We start from the raw sequence: 19,536 nt of genomic DNA on the forward strand, positions 1-19,536 counted from the left end.
GACTTCGCCGATATATCCACGCTCCGCGCTCGAACGGATATCATAATTAAAACTAACAAATTAACGCTAAATTATTAATTAAAGCACGAGGAAGTTTATGAGCCAATCTGTCATGCTTAATGAGCCGACGTGCGGCACGCACGTTTTTTTTTGTCCCCCGCTGATTTTTTTCACAATTAGTGGTGCGGCATGCAGTCAACATGCACCCAGTAATTTACTCGCGAGGTGCAACCAGAAAGGAATGCGCGTTTGATCCTTGCTGCTCGCGAACCTGTCGTCGTTTCTCTTTTCCAGCAATCCAGTGTGTGGGTTCCGATAACTGTCCGAGTGAATGCACAGGTGAACAAAGTTATTGTGAGATGAATAGGTCGTGACTTGCGGCATAGAATAATACACGGGAAAGCAACACATAATTAAAATGTACTTTATTATACAAGGTGTACGGACAACGCTACCCAGATCGACCATCGAAATCGCATATGGCATTTGACACGTTCCGTGTCACCGATGGTACGCGTTATATCCTATCCGCGTATACCACTGCTGATACGGAGTGTGTTAAAAGACTAGAACAGCGTTTTCTCCGTTGAGGTTCTGTGCAAGTGAAAAGAGATCGACCTCGAACTGTGGCTAACGATAACGTCGCTACTGATGTATTGGCACGAGTTAACGTGGATCCTCGTGCAAGCAGTAGACAAATTGCAAGAGAATGCGATATAAGAATAAGATGGAGTGGGGTAAGAACTTTAAACCGATGTATTTTCAGTCTGGTATGTAAAAAATTAACGTTCTTGGCATCAAACTCTTGCCGCAGTTATTACTGATGAATTAGTATTATGTAGAATTCTAATTTTGCTTGAAAATTATCATTTTGATAGGACATTGCACAAAGTGTCAAGTAGGACGCACTTGCCCCGAAAATGGGTCTCTGAGAGTTAAAAATGCTTCCAAATGCTTCTTATTGCATTCCATTATTTGTTTAGCTTCATAGTTATTCATTTTTAAACAAACAAGTACTTTTATGCTGAAATATGAAAGGGGATACAATGATATTAAAACAAAGTTTAAAAATGCTTTCGTACCTTGTTTCAAGTGCTACGGGGCAAGAAAAGAATTATTATCAAGCCTGCTGCAAAATGCTTTTTATTGCATTAAATATATTGTTTAGTTTTATAGTTACCGATACAGTACGAACTTACCCCACCGTGATAGTACGGACTTGCCCCGTGTAGTAATATTGACGGGGCAAGTGCATCTTACTTAGTGTTGTTCTCAATCAATTTTAAAAAATACAATAAAAACGGTTTATTTAATGTAAACCTACATCGATATTTGTTATACTTACCTGAAATAACAACACAGAATATATTAATAACTTGTAAACTATTGCACGTTCTGGGTAACCTCAAAGTTGTACGTGTACCTCGCAACGTGACTGTTTAGCATTGGTTGATTTAACTCTCGTTTTTTCTGTGTACAAATCACACGGACCAAGTACACGATCGAGGATCGATATGAGGACGCAACGATCGCATTAACGTAAAAAAATTATTCCCATGAGCCGACCATGAGCGGACCATCAACTATTGATAGTTATCTTTAATTATAGTGATCTTATAAAAACTGTAAAATTGTGGATTGTCGTTAAAGGAACAGTGTGCCGCCAAAATCACGGAAACCCAACAGCAGGAAGGACCGACCTTTCGCAACGTTCAAATGGCTGTTATCGCCTGCGAGCATAATGAAGTTATGCTCACGGGCGGCTTTTCCGGCCACCGTGCGACGGACGAGGTAAGAAAGGATGAATTCCTATATTGCGGGCGAGATCACTGGAATTGCTTTCCTACGGCTTTCCTGCGAACAGTTGCTATTACTTTCGCGTTATTAGTTATTCTGTTAGTGGGAGGAGCGAGTGAGTTTCGAAAGCACCTCGCGTGCATCGATTTAACTTGGATACCGGTATCCCGTAACGACTTCCTGTCGTAACCACTACTGGTTTCTAGCCGCAACCACGTGTATGTCACAGCTGTACACGGTGTGACGTACTGTGGACAGAAAAAATGCCCAAACTCAACTATTTTATCATTTTATTTTGGCGAAGTCAATCAGCTGAATAGTTACTTCGCTTCGCGCGGCAGAATAAAACGTTACCGGTACGATACCGGTGGCGAGATACGATACCCGAAGAGCGCAGTTTGATCCAGAAGGAGGTGAGACAACGTCATGATTCAAAGTGGATATTCCGCACGGCGCGATTAATCCGAGAATTTATCGCGATCCTCGCCCGTTGCTCCGGGCTGAAATAAAGTTTCACCGCGATCGTGGAGGCGCATGCGATATCTTTCTAGCGGTAATGAGAAACCGCCTTAGGTGCGGCATCGACACCGGGTTACCTGCACGTGTTGTATCCGAACGAGTCAGATCGAACGTTAATCGCCAACAATGTTTTACAATTCCGAATATTTCAATCGGCCAGCCAGATGGCGAGAGGATATATGTGACCGCGAGAAGCATAGAACCATAGTTGATGTTTCACGCATTGCTTGCGCTCTACCCTAAGCTCCAGACTTTCTGGTCCTTCTATCAGTTTTCGTATCGGCGCATGCATAATTTCGATTTTTCCCGCTCGATTTCCTACTGAAATGTTTCTAACGATTTTTCACTCGGGCGTTTTTTCCGCCCGGGAATAAAAACGCAGCTATTTTTCCGAGGTCGTTTGTTTTAGGTGATTTTGAAGCATTTGATTCGTTTCATCTTGCTCGTGCAAGATAAAATTAGTTCAATGAGCAGATGAAACTAAGTAAAATTATTTAAAAAAGAAACTGTTACTTCAACAATGAAGTGATTATTGACAATTATTGTTTTGCGTAAAAATCCGCAGTCTAGTTATAATCAGGCACCAAAAATAACAGTTATTCTAAAATTTTCTACACAAAAATCATTAATAAAAAGTTGATTATTATTGAAATTTCAGATAATCTACAACAAAATATAAACAAAAAAATTCGAAGAACGAAATAATTAAAAAACATCGATTTTTATACTTTTTGTTACAAGTAACAGCTATTAGTGTCCAAAAAATTGGATCCTCCTTGATAACTGTTATAGATGAAGAAAAACAATTTCGATCGCTCATAACAGTTATCGATGATCGAATTTCTTTGCACTTGTTCATAATAATTAATTATGAGAGAATTCATTTTCGGTTGCTTATACTTCGCTTCGATCGTGGTCCCTGTTATTGATTTTGGCAGGCTGTCAATCTCTCGAAATTGTTTTGTTATCAATCATCCCAGCAACTTTATCGAATTCCCTCGAATCTCTCTGCTCCAGTGAGCAACGACGATTAAACATGGTTGATATTCCGAGTAGGAGTAGCAGTGACGCATAGAAATATTGGTATCGCAGAAACCGCGCAGTCGCGCTATACATTTCCACAGGAGGAATTCAGATTTTATCATTTCATGCGTGGTTACACTTGTCGCTGAAGTCTCTTCGATATTCTCAATATTTATTATGTTGAAGCTGGCGCGGGAAGCTCCGGCGTAAAAGTAGTAAACGAGATCGCGGAGACGTGAACAAGTTACCTTCGTCCGGCCGGTAACTTTGCTGAACCATAATATTTAACGTAACCGCGATTCCGACCACATTCCTCAGCATTCGACGCCATATTGTATCGGTCGTGAGACAACGAAATCCTTCAAAAAGACAGGCTTCTGTATACAGCGATCTTAAAATTTCAAAAATCGATTTTTCAATTATCGATAATCGTTTACGGAGATTTAAAAAAAAGGTTGAAGTAAATATTCACATAATCACAGAAGTTATTGAACTGGATGTAGACGGAGTTACAGGCTGTGACTTTGAAGGAATTACACGTGTCTCTTTTAAATAAAATGATTAATATATTCACAAGTTAAAATGCTCATATTTATTTTATATATTGATAAAATTTTTTGTTTATGTTCAGAACGAACATTAGCCTTTGAGAAGTCTGACTAATACGACGTGATTATTAATATTGATGAGGCATGAGAATTGAATGATCTACTACGACTGCTTGGAGAAAGGTAATTAATCGTAAGCATTGCAAGATTTGTGGTAATGAATTGAGAAATATCTGATTGTGAGACAGTTCGAAGATTTTTCACACATATGTGGCGTTTACAATAATATGATAGCATACAGGGTGTTCCATTTATGGTTTCACAATTCTCGAAACTTCAGCTTGTTGTAAAAAATATTTCAAATAAAATTTGAATATTGAGCATAAAATGTGCTTCGTTCAGCGTGAAAAACAATTTTGCATGGTTTTACTGAGGTTTCAATCATTTTCATGGAAAAATCGGTCTCGAGTTTCCCACCCGCGACATTATGCGAAAATATCTTATTGTTAGGAGAAAATGAGCAATGTTCTTCGAAAAAAGAAGCTCCGAAATGAGTTCAATTTCGTCCTGTATTGTCGTTTTCCGTTTTAAACGCTTCTGCGTTGCAATATTAACAGGAAACGTTGCAACAATTTTCAAGATTCGAATCTTTAAAAAACCCGTTTGATAAGCCACAATTATAAATATTTATGAAGGTACGCGGATGGAATGCTTCGCAACAACTAGTTTGACCGTGGCAATCAATCATATGCTTTGCAACCGTGTAATCTCAGGAGCATTATACGGAATATTATCTGTCCCGTTTATTTACCGTAAAAAATGTCACGGAGAATGTATCATAATCTATGGCAGGGATCAATCGTGTCAATCGATGAAAGTCTTAACCGACGTACGTCAGCTCAAAACTTACGAAAGATGACTAGCTGCATGTATATTCTGCTCGCGGATATACCAGAGTTGGGCAACAATCAGCTAATATTTAAAAATGACTAATAGTCTTTCTTAATGTTAGTCATAGCAAAATAGTCATTAGTCAAAACTTTTTGATTAGTTAGTGATAACTAATTAATAATATCAATGTGTGTTGATCGCACAATAGTGACTGATGACTAAAGATGGATGACTGATCATCAACTACTAATTAACTAATAAGCAATAGCTAACGATTACTTAGACCTGTGACTAACTATTTGCCATCTAGTGATCACTAACTTATCGAAAAGTTTTCTCTAATGACTATTTTGCTATGACTAACATTCAAAAAGACTATTCGTCATTTTTAAATATTAGTTGATCATTGCCCAACTCTGGTGTATACTCTTCTACAACCAATTGCCAACATAAAATTGCAGGTAATATCAACAGTCTCTATAACTATTATACACTTTCAGTTTTCAGGAAATTTAATAAAAGTAAAAATTGTATTGCTTTCCAATTTCTCCAAAATCTAAACGGATCTGTGTCATGAACCGCGTTCATCTTACCAGCACAAAAATGTGAAGAAATCTGAAGTCATTGAGATATGAATTCGAAACGGATCCGAGATTTTTGATCAGTTCCGAGAGCGTGGCTAAGGCGATCGATAGATCTGGCGGGAGATTCCGCGTGCCATAAATCCCGGTCGGCACGCGATCCAGCATTTATCAACCGGGGCAACGAAAGTGCGGGACAGTGTTGTACGTCTGAATACAAAATCGCGCAAGGTGGTTGCGAACGAGGCGGCCGGGGTTGGGGCGCCGGAATGTGGATACCATCTGCTCGTTCGTTCTTTATCGCGCGCATATTATGTGCCACTCGGGCAACTAATCTTCCCGTCGACCCTTCGGTACCGGCAACGAGCTTCGGGATTAGGATTCGAGTCACGGTGCTCAAGATACCCCATCGAGACTCGCATTATTGTCCGCTGATCGATCGGTCGCGAGCAACGCCGCGCTCTGAAACACGTGCCGCGGAGATCCTCCTCCTCGGCCATTTTCTTCGTGCATACGAACATTGTCACTTTTTGTTCTCTGCCTATTTTTAATTCTAACATTCAAGCATTTATAGATTATAACAAGTAGCCAAGTAAGTGTTCGGATAAGAGAGAGCCTGTCTTACACGTCTAATCCTACTCCAGTGAACCCCAGGTCACCGTGCTGGCCCAATCAAGCTGCGGCGCTTAGGGTAAATCGTCGAACAACAGGACTACAACTAGCGGCGAGGTCCTGATCGCTATCTCGAGATCAAGGACGTCCACCTACGCTGTCCCGTGTACCGCTACCATCAAATTCGTGACTCCCAGCGCAGATATCTCGCGAGTCTTCCCGGTGGAAGCTATTTTTGGCTTCCTAATTAATTCCTTTTTAATTACAGACTACAAGGAAAAAAGTGTCGGAACTTAATCATTGTTAGCGATATGCCGAACACTGCCTGCAGCCCGCTTTCGGCTCAATTGGGAACACTAAACAATTCTACTTGGCAAGATCCGTGGCAATTAATAAGAATGTTGATTTTTTGAAAGCTGAATACTATGCAGCGTGGATATTTGAATTTCGCGGGTGAAATTGCTGAAGAACGATCCAGCGAAGGAGCCGAGTGGGCATCGAGAGGGATTGGACATTTCGCAGGATCGGCTCGCATTCCTTCGGTGATTTTTCCGGCGGTCGGAGAAGTAACGGGTCGGTCGCTGGCATAATTAATTCTTCCGGGGCTTGGGAGGGGCAGGGAGGGTTGTCGAGGGCTCCCAGGTGGCCTGTGCCGACACGGCTCTTCCGGCGACCTGGCAGACGCGGGTCTCTCTGAAAAAGTCGAATCCACCGTGGTCCGGCGCGCCAACAGAGAGCAGAGGTTGTACCATCTACGGGGCCCCTTTGTGGGGCCCGCGCCGCCACACCTGCGCCAATGTACTCAGCAACCATTGCCACCATCCACGGGACGTGGACATCGGTCCGAGGATATAGGGCCCCATATAGGTACACAGGAATGCCTCCAGGAAGTCGATTCCCCGGACGGCTGACATCGCGAAAAACCAGAGCGAATACGCGACGCTAGGCCGACCGAGATGCGGGAGGCTGATCCGGAGAGAGCCGGTCTTTCAATTGTCCGGAGATTTTGAAGCTAACGAGGGACAGCTTGATCCACCAAACACTACACAGTCTCTACTGCCTGAATTATCTTTCTTCGAAGTCGGTCATCTCATTTCAGAACCAGCTACTGAAAAACTGAAGCTAAAAAAACATAAATTCATGGTTTCAGTTTCGACGATCCTGTCGTTCTCCGCAATTTAAATGCAGGATATATGTACTATTAGAAGAATTCTTTTGCAGCAAGATAAGATCTTGTCTGTTGAATTTATGTCGTTATAAAATTGCAATGCTACTCGTTTTGTTACCTTCTCGGTGATCTTTGTCGAGGGGCGGCTTGTAAAAAGGAAAATGTCCACGTCCTGCTACATATATAGCGGCTTGAACGTATGATAATATCGCTGCCGGGTATCCACCATCTTCGTGTACGATGCGACAAACGGGATGGCCAGGAAATGTCAACGAATGACTGTGCACTTGTCGCAAAGATCAAATGTATCCTGTTTTACAACGTATGGAGACGCGCGCGTGCAACAATGTGCCAATACGACGAACGAGAGTTCCTCAGCCTACGTCACGTCGCGAGAAAGCGCCGAGAAAGACCTTTTGTTACTCTGCGAAATGAAAATCGTATTGCATCGTCATTGTACGCGTTTGTACTATTAATATCGCAGAATTAATTGGAAGAAGTATTCATCCTGAAGAGAAGTCATTTCTTGATACCAGCTGAAAGCGGACAATTTCCAAGGGTATAATTAACAGAGAAACCGTATTGAACATTTTTCTGCATGTTTCTTCTCTTGTACTCCACGATTGCTCGCATCACAAGTGCATACGGATCTATAATATTAACAAGCAGCAATTGCAGTCTATTAACGAGTATAAAGAAAAGAAGATAGCAAAAGAGCCGAGTCATGGTGAAAGGGATTAACGTCCGGACAAATTTCCCATTAAAACAACAAATGAAAGGCAAAGGATAAAAATCGAGGGTAATGACTAAGTCAGTAACTAGAGTGGCTGAAAGGTTGGCCACCAGGAAATCTTTTTTGATGTTCGCCGAAGGTTTCGCGAACACGCTCGAATGACATGCCGGCGATTAATGCTTATCATATTTCAATCAAAGTATGCGGTCCCGCTTAACGCGGTCGCCGGTAATTGCCCAACCGAGTGACTGTGCAAGCTGGCCATCGTTTCAATTGGCAGATTACTTTTACGCTCGGTTTTTTTCCTTCGATATGGTTCAGCATTAGTCGATTAACGGAATAACGAGGAAGTAATCGGCCGAGCGAGCGAAATGAGCAATTACCGATCATTAGATAATTAACAACGTCGCTTCGTGATCAAATCGGAGGGGAGCTGTATGATTCCGGAAGGTCGGTTTACTGATCCCTTGTTCTGATCCAGCCCGGGCAAGCCCACCAAACGATTCTGCGCTCTCACTATCTGTCGCTGGCGTATCAACACTTTCCAATCGGTTGTCATCGTACGTTGTCTGCCCCCATCGAGATTAGCTGTGGATATCTGCGTGGACACCGACGGGAAGCTTTGATCATTCTCTTTATACACGCAGAGGAGAGGGTAGGAACATCAGATAGGGCAGAAATATTGCGTATGAAATTTTAGAAGTGACCGTCACAAATACGATCGTCATTATCCTCTTCTCTGTAGCCTATAACTTTTATCCGAGACACTTTTTTTATACCGCTTGTATTTTTTAGAGTATGAAATTTCGTCCAGGAAACGGGCTCTCGCTGGATCCAATCAAGCGACAATTCACTCGCGGTGAAACAAAAACGAAACACTCATCGACAGGCTTGCATCTTGATCCTGGACACCAGCCTCCGCAGTTTATGCAACGGCGTGCACACCTCGAGAGCAAGCCGAGAGAATAGCCCGGGCCCTTGATCGCGATCTTCGCCCGGCGTGTATCTCACACCGGTTAGGAGTCTATTCTTCAGCAGAACGCAACGAAGATCTCAAGATAGCTTTGTGCCGGCCGAGTGCGTAGCCTCTTGACTTGAGTTACAACTGGTTGAGGTTTCAGCTGGGCCCTCTCCTGTAGAGAACTGACCGACCACCTGTGAAATCACGCTGACCTTCCGTGTTATTAAATCTAATCGCGTCTTCCTCCAAACTGACACGAACGGCGGCCGGTAACAGTAACATTTTATTATTTTCGCCTGTTTTATAGTGTATAGGTAACAGTATTGTTCATGGATGTTTTCCGATTTCAGTGCTATCTTGTCCAGGAGTGTAGCTGAACTTCGAAAGTTCAGCCAAGGGTTACGAGACAGCGATGGAATTATGCGGATAAGAAAACCGTAGACTGTAGACTCAAGCGATCGATGTTTATGCGGTACCGCCAATTTCGATTTAAGCGAGAGCGGCTCGGTATGTCATGCAAGAGAGGTGGGCGTGTGCGTTCTTGTTGTCGCTTGGAAACGTTCGAGTTAAAAGCGCGTCCGACTTATTACGCTTAAACTGGAGTTCCACGTTTCAGGCGGCGTACACGCTTCGGAACACGCGACGCGGTGCTATAAATTCCAGTAATGACCGTTTATAGAAAATAACGGTGAGGCCGGCACGCATTTATCAGCCGCGCGCGTCCCCGGAATCTATTCGTCCATTCATGCATCGCAGCTTTCACAAATAATTGAGTGCGCCTCTACCTCTTTTTCTTTCGGCTGCTCTCCGTCGAACGAGCATGCCAATATTTTACCAGTCCGATTACTGGATCGTCCATCCTTCGAATTCATTCAATTTTTCAATCCGCGAACTAGTGCACGCCAATTCCGAAATTATTTTCCATTCTGGCAAGTCATTTTTGAAAAGTAATTACTGCGAGAAGGACGCTTAACCATGCAGATGAACAATATACTAACATTTAATATTGTTGCGACACAAACTAAGCTGTAACTCAAAACCAACGTCATGATGGACGTATGTTTACACGAGCCTGTTTTATTTTGATGTCCTGAATCAATCTCTGCTGTGCTTCCCACATGTTCCGTCTCACCCTGTGCGGAAAATACGAAAATTTTCTCATAGTTTGGGTTCGGGAATGGCCCTTTGAGGTCATGACCCATTCGTGTCTAACTCAATAAACTATACTCTATATTTACGCTCGCGTGTCCGAGCACCGTCATTCGCGAAAAAGTTCCCTGGAGGTTTCAAGAGTTTTTGGGATCGCAGAGTCTGATTCAGATCTTTCACACGTATCAGAAACTGCCTGCAGGCATCACTGCCATCAATTTCTGCTACGAAACTTTAAAAAAAAAATCTAATATGTGCTATCTTTTTGTCGGGGAGTGTACTTGACCTTGCAGCGATAAGTCAGCATGGTAATTAAAAGGTTTGCAATGTTGTAGAGGTTTTTCGCGTTCGAGTCAGCCGAACGACAAGCTGAAAAATCCCGAAGGAGGAAATCGCGGCGTCATCGAGGCGCGCGAGGATTCGAATGCGACACGGACGCGGACGTTTCGAGCCGGCAGTTTCCTCATTCCAAGAACTGCAGGAATCCCGTGAGTACGCCGGCGAACAGCGACCCAATATTTCATCGCATCGGTAAATAAAGGCGGCACGTCCGCTCTCGCATGCCAACAACGCATTACGAACGCGCTATTAATTGCTCTCGCTCCTCGTAGCGGTCCGCGGCCCGAAGAATCCCTGATTTACGTAGCCGAGGCAGAATAAGACGCGCCGCCACGTCCGTTAAATCATCGGCGTCCTTTCCCGTTTCCCACCGGTTTTTCGAAACGGCCTGTTATCTTCTACCCGGACCAGATATTTTGCATTTCAATGACTGTCCCGGCGCGGCCCCATTCGAATCTCCGCAAATGGTATTTATGGGACGCATGGCTCTCGCGCGTACCGTTCGTCAATTTCAACTGAATGCACACCATTCGTTTCCTAACCCCTTATTTTAACGAACGCGTCTGTTGCAGAGCCGCCAGATCAGGGGAATTAACTCGAATCCAGGGGAAAAAGTTACCCGCTCTCCGGATTAGTCACGTGACGTTGTACGACAGAGACGAAACGCGTCACGTGACCGGCCCGTGGCGGAAGGGGAACGTAGAGTGGGGAGTCTCAATCTGGTAAAAATTAGTTCCAATTTATTTTAGATGAGATTAGTTGCCATTTATTTTTAGATGATCAAGAACTAGTTCTCAGCTACAAGAGCAGTAAACAATACACAGCTGGCCTTTACAGCACTTTTTCACCGCAGCGGAGTGCGTTAGGCGTAATTCGACGGCGTGGGAGTATTCATCCGGGGCGTGAATGCCTCTTGTTAAACGATTTCTGCGTTTTAATCTCGGTCGCAAGAATCGCAACAGCGGCTAATGCCGATAGAATGGCCGGAACAATACGCGCAAAGGCCGTCAAATACTCGCGCGTTGCACACGCTCTGGCAACCGCTCTCGCAGAATTACGCAGCCGCGGGCTTCCTCCAGACCGGTTCCCTCGAAAAAAGACATAGTCGCCTTTGTTCTGATATTGCGGGCATTGTTTTCTTCCGTGTATTGCACAGGCGATTGCGTTTCCACGGTTGCCCAATAAAATCGACGAATTTTTCATTCGCCGAAACTGACCTGGCCGACTTCTTTCTTCTGGGAAGTTGGAGAGGGACAGGACTGTTGATTATTCAAGAAAAGTTATGTTTGCTTAATGTTACTGTCAAAAATCCGACATCTCATCTACGACAACGTGACGTTGTAATCGAAGTTAGCCTAGTGCGCTGTCGGTTTCCAAGTTTTGCAAATGCTCAGCTTTGAAACGGAAGTTAGCCGCGAGGACGGTCCACCTTAATCTTGAAACACTTCTCGGTCAGGGACCGAGTCGTTCAGTGGAGGCAGCATTAGCGTGCTAAGCAGATGCAGATGAAACAAATGGATTCGCTTGGTGACCGCCGTAAATCCATGGTATCGTTGACACGATCCGTACACCTTCGCACGAACCGTGCTACGAACTCCTCTGCGACCTTCTGCCTTCCCTGCCCTTTCCTGTACCGAGAAACGGACCATCCTTGCGGTACCATTGCTACCAGTTTTGATTTATGTGACTGGTCATCGCTGACGGTTGCTGTGATCATTGGCCCAGATAATCGGGATCACGGGAAACTGGAAGGAGGCTCCGTATCGTCGTAGATTGATGAAGAATTGATCGGAGCTAGATTGGTGCAGACTCCAGCAAACCTAAATTCACAAAAACCTTGGACATAATCCAGTCTGGCACAGAAATCGGGGCGTCTCTCATCGACAACACAAATAATGTTTACTTTTAGATCGTCGACAGCTCGTGGTTCGTGGGAATGAACGAGAGACATAACACGGCCCCACAAGACTAACGGCGTCAACTCCAAAGATCTTAGTGGACAGTTCGCAGCTGCACTCCTGAAAAGCGGAACTGCCGCGCCGCAATGGTCTTCAATTAATGTGGAGCAATGAATGAGAATTTAGCGGCCGGTTACAATTTCCTAATTGAATCGTAACAAGGGGAAAGTGGAGCAATCGTAAAGTAGTCCTGGTGCTCGAGGTTGTCACTTTACTGCACTTCAATGTGGGCACATGCACCCCAATAATTGCATATTAGAAATGATATACGATTACACTCTAGTGTTTAGAGCCTCTTTATATGGCCACGCCGTTAATAACATTGTGAACGATATGTTGTTATCTCGGATCGTAAAACTCGGACGAAACTTAAACAGTTAAATGTCCAGTTAATCATTCGTTTTTCCGTACCTGCTTTGGTTACCATGATTTATCGCTTGCACAAACGACGTGAACTATTTGTTGTTTATACCGGTATAACTGTTTATTTTCTACGGACCAATGTGCCGTTTTTTTATGCCTCCAATTTGTCATAAGTTGCTTTGTTTGTTTTTCGATTTTTGGTACTTTTCATGTTCCAGCCGTGGAAGCTAAACAGGTTTGCTCTAAATACAATGGAATTATAACAAATATTCGCGGGACAAACTTTCCGTTAACGTTACAATAGTTATAGGCTGATGCCCCTGATCGTCTAATCATCCGCTGCAACATCGTAGAGGGGACACCGTGGGCAACTAGGAAGAGCGTCCAGCGGCTGAGTAACGTGATTGCGCGATCATTCGTAGGTTACAACGCCTATAAACAACACTGTTAATTTTCAGGCGCGTTCGGCCGAGGCCGTTAGCCTTTGCCACGCGGCCCGATATGATATCTCAATGACGGTTGTTGGATTTGCATTGCATTAGGCTCGGAAACTGCGGCGTTAACGAGAGGAGTGTTAACGAGAAAATGACGCAGCAATGCACCGGGGGAAAAGTGAGAACGGTAACAGTAACGTAACGCTTCTCGTAATTCAACCGTGTCGCTCGCTTGTTAGAGTTTTTACGCCGGCTTGCTCCGGGGAAACGACGCCAACAAAGCTCCATTCGGCTCGCAACCGCCTTTCTAGAACGCGATCCTCGCTGCTAAAGGCACCGTCTAGATACCACGGACTACTTTGAATCGCGGCAATTAGAAACAACGCGTCTCGAGACTCTTATACGCTCCTTGTATGAGCTGTTGATTGCGGCGAGGCGGCGGTTGCAACTGCTCCTGCCACTTCAGACTAAGCACGCCCGACCCCGGGACTTAGGGGATGATAATCTTGCTGTTAAGAGATCCGAGATCTACTCTCGCCATCCGCAGAGATCACCAGACAGCTCACAATCCTCGGCGACTCATCAGAAAAGCGAAAAGAGGGAAATGTAATTAATTGAAGTCGAGGTCGCCCAACTTTGAGAACGCATGATCTTAGACTCTAAGATTCATGCTGATGTTTTATTTCTTTTTTGCTTTCTTGTGGGAACACCGAAAGATTGTGATCAATTAAATTGAAGCCATCAAGGTGCATGACCTAATTAGCATTAACCTTGTCCTAATATACGTTTGTATAATTAAAAGTTAAGTGTGCCAACACTTTTGTTCCCAACATTGAAAGCACTGCGTTTATTTTTTTTATGCGAGGGCAATATACATTATTACACTACGATATTATACACTCTAATTCGTTCCCATGCAATTTTTCACATTTCAAGCTGTATGTTGCACTTCCTCCATCAGGACAACTTCATCACGTTCGCTTAAAAATGAAGCTCGTCAAACCGCTGCTGCAACTTCACTTCCTCAAATTAACAAGTGTACCGTAACCTTCGAAATAGAAGAATCCACCACAGCATCATGTACGGTTTATACCTCCTGGATGTTTTCATATCGGAGCTGCTATTAAACAATGACGCGAAAGGTGACGTGGCGGGGTCATCGCTCACAGTGAAAGCGGTCATCATCGATTTGCCGGTGACGGAAGTCGCCGAGCGCAAACGATTTCCCAAAAACGACGACGTCCACGTGTACCGGTTCACAGGTGGCCGGACCTGTCACTTTTCGGCGCCATGCGAACAGCTGGTCAAAACGATGAAGCGATTGCCGGTGCATATCGGCGTTTTTCGAGTCGGCGACGAATTTCCTATTTGTGGCATCCGCACATACCTTTCTGGCTGCGCTTGCGATTTAGTAAGAGATTATTCAACACAATAAATGTATCGTATACAGGGTGATTCACCTAACGTTGCCACCTCAAATATCTTTGTTGTTTTTAAAGATACGTCAAATGTCCGAAGGACAAAGTTGAATGGTTCAGTGGGGCTCACATGCGATACCAAAAATATTTTTGTTTTTACGTGAATTTTTTTAGAGATATCAAGGTCACCTTCATTTTTTTAAATGGAAGCACCCTTTTTTAAACACCTACAATGATAGTCCCTTTCATTAGGAATGCAGTGACTATAATTAGCCATGCACGTATAAACTTTATAAGTAGCTCCTAGTCCATGTAACCGACACAGAACATTATTATTTTGCATCAACCATTAAAAATTCGCAGTCTACTCGTTAATCGCTCACTGATTTTCGAAGCCCCTTATTTGTAGACTTCATACTTGGGCTTTAAAAACAACAAAGATATTTGAGGTGGCAACGTTAGGTGACTCACCCTGTATAGCCTCAGTATTTTGCAATTAATTTTTATTTTCCATACAAATCCGCAGTCTACTTATTTCACGTGGATGCTGAATACTTATTAATTCGTCATTCTTATGAAACTGATTTCAATTTTTGATAATAACAGAATTCATTACTTGCAGAACACATTGAACGTGTATAAAAAGAAGTCGTTCATGTTCAGAGGACCATACGACCTAGCAGATTCTGGTGGCAGTTTCGCGGGACAGTTAGATGCTACCATTACCTTCACAAACTTGGGAAAGTAAGATAAAATTCTGTTAACTATTTATACATTATAAAATGATTAGCAATTTCATAAAATCTATTTTTGTCGCTTATACACAATAATTCTAGCATAATTTCGGAATGCTTTTCTAATATAGTTATTAAAGCTTGTCTAGGTTTATAACATTTCGAAAAAAATGAAAACATTTTAATCGTGTGTCTTTATATGTATATGTTCCATCTATTTTGAAAGAGCAATGATTGAAAATTCTCTTATTAGGTGTATAACGAGGTGTTTTGCTCTCGTGAACAACGCTTTTATTTTCAAAACTGACCCTGAAGAGACCGAATATAAATGCAGTTTGAAAGCAAAGATGAATTCCTCCAATGGATATCGCACCACGAAGGCTGACGACGATTCACCTGAAAAGCTAGGTAAAAATGTTAAACAATTTCAATTTGAAGTCATCGATAACAACTAAATTCTATCGTGAAATGTTTATGTCAACTGGAACTTTCTAATCAAAGTATAAAATGAACATACCCAGAATATGTGAAATCAAAATTACTCAGTATCACGGTTTTTTGTAATACAATAATTAATTAAATACGATCGTATTTCAAATGGTTGCCTTTTCAAATTTTTTTAGCTGCTCTAATCAGAGATGTCAGTGGCGTTTCTCCATTGGCTACATATCTCGCTCGCGGATGTCCACCACCTCGGCCACCGCGTGAACCATTGGTTGATCCGCGAGCTGCGAAAGGCAAAAAGAAGAAGGGCAAGAAGAAGGGCAAAAAGAAATAAACGAGACTGATTCTCTACTAACACAAGTATGTAACCAGCACACTTCTACATCATATAACAAATGCATTTCGTAATAGAATAATCGTTTCAGTAGCAAGCATTCTCTTTCACTTGCAATTCTTCATATTACAAAATTAATTTTCTTATTCAAATGAAAAGAGAATGAACTTTATAACTGCAACCAGGTTTTGTTAAAATGAAAAAAATCACCTGCAGGAGTCTCGATTTTGAATTAACTATTAAATCTCTATTTAGATATACATATAATAAAAATTGGAAACTTCGGATAGCTGTATTTTATAAAGAAATTCGAACGAACGAAAGCAATGTCATAATGCCCCCCTAATTTCGACTGCACAATACAATCAAGTTTTCGATGTGATCGCCTGGTGCGATGGTATCGAAATGATAAGCGAGGACCGATCGAAAGAAACGCGTCGGGCCGAGATGAAAAGCGAGTTAAAAGCAGTTAACGGCGTATCATGAGAAGAGAGAGCGACTCAGCGTCGCGGAGGATCTTTCTCACGGAGTTCTATGCTGTAGGGCAAAGATGTCTGCATACGCCCGACGACACGATTATGATTTATGCCGAATCGAATCGAGGCTGATTTATGAGAACGTAATGTTCTTAACTCCGGGATATGTCTGCCTGGAAGGCGGCTCGTGCAACGATTTCCGAAACACGTTCCAGGGAAAGGTTCAGTTGTCGCTGAGAGCGATAAACAGCTATTTACTTGAAAAACAACGGAAAGTAATAACAGGTATGCAAGTGCAACTTCGAGAAACGTTCGAACAGCCCCGAACACGCTTGGGAAAATTCAATTCGGCATGTCAACACTCTCAACACCACTTTCTACTTGTCTCGCGTCCCACATTCCACTTTTCTGTTCGCCAACAGGCCAAAAACATATTTTCTTTCTGTAGCAGCCTTCCGGAAAGATTGTTTAGAGAGTCGATAAAATTAAAACTTATACTATTAGTCTTTTTTGCAATTTTATTTATACGCGACACGTTGCATATGTTATCAGTCGATAATCGAAGTTGCTTGTTGAAAATCATAAAGAAGAAGATAATTAATTTTAAGAAACTATTAAATTAATCTTTTATAGACGTGTATTTTCCGTGAAGGAAAAAGATTTTCGAAAATTGTTAGAGGATTGAGAAGGATAAATTTTGATGAAAATGGTGTTCGCAATAAATATTTAGTATCTTCTACGTTTTGGACGGTACTGTACACACACAGTTGTCAACGCACCAACACAGACCAACACAGATGAAAATGGATAACAGATATTAAAGATTGTAAAAAAGTATTACGAGTGTAATGCCGTAATAACTCGCAAAATTATTTCACAGTTTACGACGTATTTTATAGTAGCATATAATCAATTGCACTAATTGTATCACTTAATTACCTTCACGCGTCATTAGGTGCCCAGCAGGCTTATAATTTGCAACAGTTGCCAGTTTGCGCAATTTCCGATTCTCCCGGTGGAAAGTATCGAAAGTAAGACGTGAAGCTGAATTCAAACCCAACTTTATCTCCTGTTATGTTGCTCTAGTAAAAACTTTTTTCTAATTTAGTGGATTTCGTGGAGATTGAAGAATATCTGTTCTTACAGCATTAGTAGCCCAAGAAATTCGAACAATAATGGTATCGACGTTTTTGATTAGTGCAACACATTAAACTAAATTTAAAAAATTTCTGAGATAATTTCAACATTTTTGGGTGTCCATTATATTTTAAAAATATACGCCATTGCATTTTAAAAAATTTATAAATTCGTTTTCTGCAAAAGTTAAAGTTTAATGTTAAATGTTTTCAATTTTTCTTGTAAATCTTTTTGAAGAACAGTTTTCAAAGTCGAGTTCAGAAATCTACAAGATATCACTATTATAAAAATAATTAAGGTTTTCAGGAAATATTGAAATTTTTGCATTTTTGCACTATACAGTGAGCCACGGAAGTATTCGAACGCCCTTTAAAATAGAATAACTTTTTTATAATTGCACCAAACGACCTGATTTTTTATAATCAATTAGAAGATCTACAAAACATATACATATTTTAAATTTTCAATAAGAGAGCCCAAATAAAAAAGTTTTTAAAAATGCCTTTTTCATTTTTGCATGAAACCTTGTAAATTATAATTTTTGGCAAATCTTTTTTGCATATCATTTCATAAACCAATGCTTCTAATTGATTATAAAAAATCAGGTCGTTTGGTACAATTATAAAAAAGTTATTCCGTTTTAAAGGGCGTTCGAGTACTTTCGCGGCTCACTTTTTTATTTATGATTTTATGAATTTGTAACGAAAGTGACACTTGAAATTTTGTCTAACAATAAGCATGATGAAATTTTCATAATATTATAAAAATCCATGGAATCTATGCAAATTTGCAAAGTGAAAAATTTCTCTTTCCCTATAAATTCAATTGCAACTATGCCAACAATGGTACCAGTCTTGCTCGGTAGAAACTCTTGAAACCCATTACCCGCAGCATTTGTTGTACAATGTATGTGTCTTCCATCTGGAAAAAAGCAGAGCGAAGCCTCTTGTTCCATGGTTTACGGCCCCGTCAACGTATGGCCTATGAAACGATCATAGCGGCAGTACTAAATACACCATAAACCAAAGGGAATTGCCGGTGAACCTTTAATGGCACGCGCTCGCAGCTACGCGGGGATCTGAAACAAAATGAAACGAGATCTCCCCGGGAAAAAGAACTCGCTATAGTTCGAATAAATACACCGTTCCATCCCTGTTAAAGTTTCTGGGTAATTCTTGCTATAGAGTTCTTGCAGAGTTACCCGGAGCAAAAACCGGGAAAGAAAGTGAGGACGCGTCATTGTGTTCCCCGAGCACCGCCATTTTATTACATATTTATGTCCCGTTGCGCGCCGTTCAGTAAAAAGTTTTACGAGAATTTCGAAGTTTCGTTTTTTCGCCGTAAAACCCATAAGAGCGAGGCTGGTAATGTGGAAGTGCATAGTGTATCCCCCATAGAACATCTTCTATGGAGAATGTATAGAATATTTTCCTGAGACAGCGAATTCTTTCTACTTATTGTGTATACCGTATCAACAAAGAACTTTAGTATGTATGTGACAATTATTTCTTTAAAAAACGTGAATCATCTTTGGTTTCTTTTATTATTATTTTGTGTGACAGCATGTATTGTCAATATTTAAAAAATTTATTCTGCCTACATTTTCAAGTTTGGTGACTCTTCTATGTTAGGAAAACTAAAAGAATTTAAGAATATCGATAGATCGTTGTTGAATTATTAAAATCACAAACGGAAGACATTTTTATTTGGCTGCTGTCACCTGGAATTAAAGTAGAAAATGTTTATCATTGCATAAAAATTCGCAGCACTCGATAGTTCACCAGATATCATCGAACACCTTGTGTGTCTGAATTGATCTACTAAAATTGCATATTTTATAGGCTAGAGTGCGCTATAAAGTTTCCATTTGGTAAAACAACTAATAATAATAAACTATCTCGTATTGTAAACCTGTCC

At 41.6% G+C, this 19,536-nt stretch overlaps 1 protein-coding gene across 2 annotated transcripts; it reads left to right on the plus strand.

Annotated features, from left to right (window-relative positions):
• Positions 1 to 7,180: 7,180 nt before the first annotated feature.
• LOC143218035 (uncharacterized) lies at positions 7,181 to 17,050 on the plus strand. Of its 2 annotated transcripts, XM_076442922.1 has the most exons (9): positions 7,181 to 9,102; positions 9,184 to 9,340; positions 10,318 to 10,513; positions 10,594 to 10,788; positions 10,894 to 14,487; positions 15,117 to 15,238; positions 15,482 to 15,636; positions 15,852 to 16,032; positions 16,262 to 17,050. In XM_076442922.1, exons 5-8 carry the CDS (start codon positions 14,155 to 14,157, stop codon positions 16,004 to 16,006), a joined length of 765 nt encoding a protein of 254 aa, XP_076299037.1. In that variant the 5' UTR covers positions 7,181 to 9,102; positions 9,184 to 9,340; positions 10,318 to 10,513; positions 10,594 to 10,788; positions 10,894 to 14,154; the 3' UTR covers positions 16,007 to 16,032; positions 16,262 to 17,050. The 2 variants fall into 2 exon arrangements, with proteins under 2 accessions (XP_076299037.1, XP_076299038.1); XM_076442923.1 differs by lacking the exons at positions 7,181 to 9,102; positions 9,184 to 9,340 and having other exon boundaries at positions 9,800 to 10,513.
• Positions 17,051 to 19,536: the final 2,486 nt, after the last annotated feature.

The sequence above is a fragment of the Lasioglossum baleicum genome, chromosome 18 (genome assembly GCF_051020765.1).
Source record: "Lasioglossum baleicum chromosome 18, iyLasBale1, whole genome shotgun sequence".
NCBI classification, from domain to species: Eukaryota; Metazoa; Arthropoda; class Insecta; order Hymenoptera; family Halictidae; genus Lasioglossum; species Lasioglossum baleicum.

Coding starts and splice junctions, on each gene's coding strand:
- LOC143218035 (XM_076442922.1), top strand. CDS start 14,155: ATGTACGGTTTATACCTCCTGGATGTTTTCATATCGGAGCTGCTATTA. Junction 14,488..15,116: donor CTGGCTGCGCTTGCGATTTA/GTAAGAGATTAT, acceptor CATTACTTGCAG/AACACATTGAACGTGTATAA. Junction 15,637..15,851: donor CGATTCACCTGAAAAGCTAG/GTAAAAATGTTA, acceptor AAATTTTTTTAG/CTGCTCTAATCAGAGATGTC.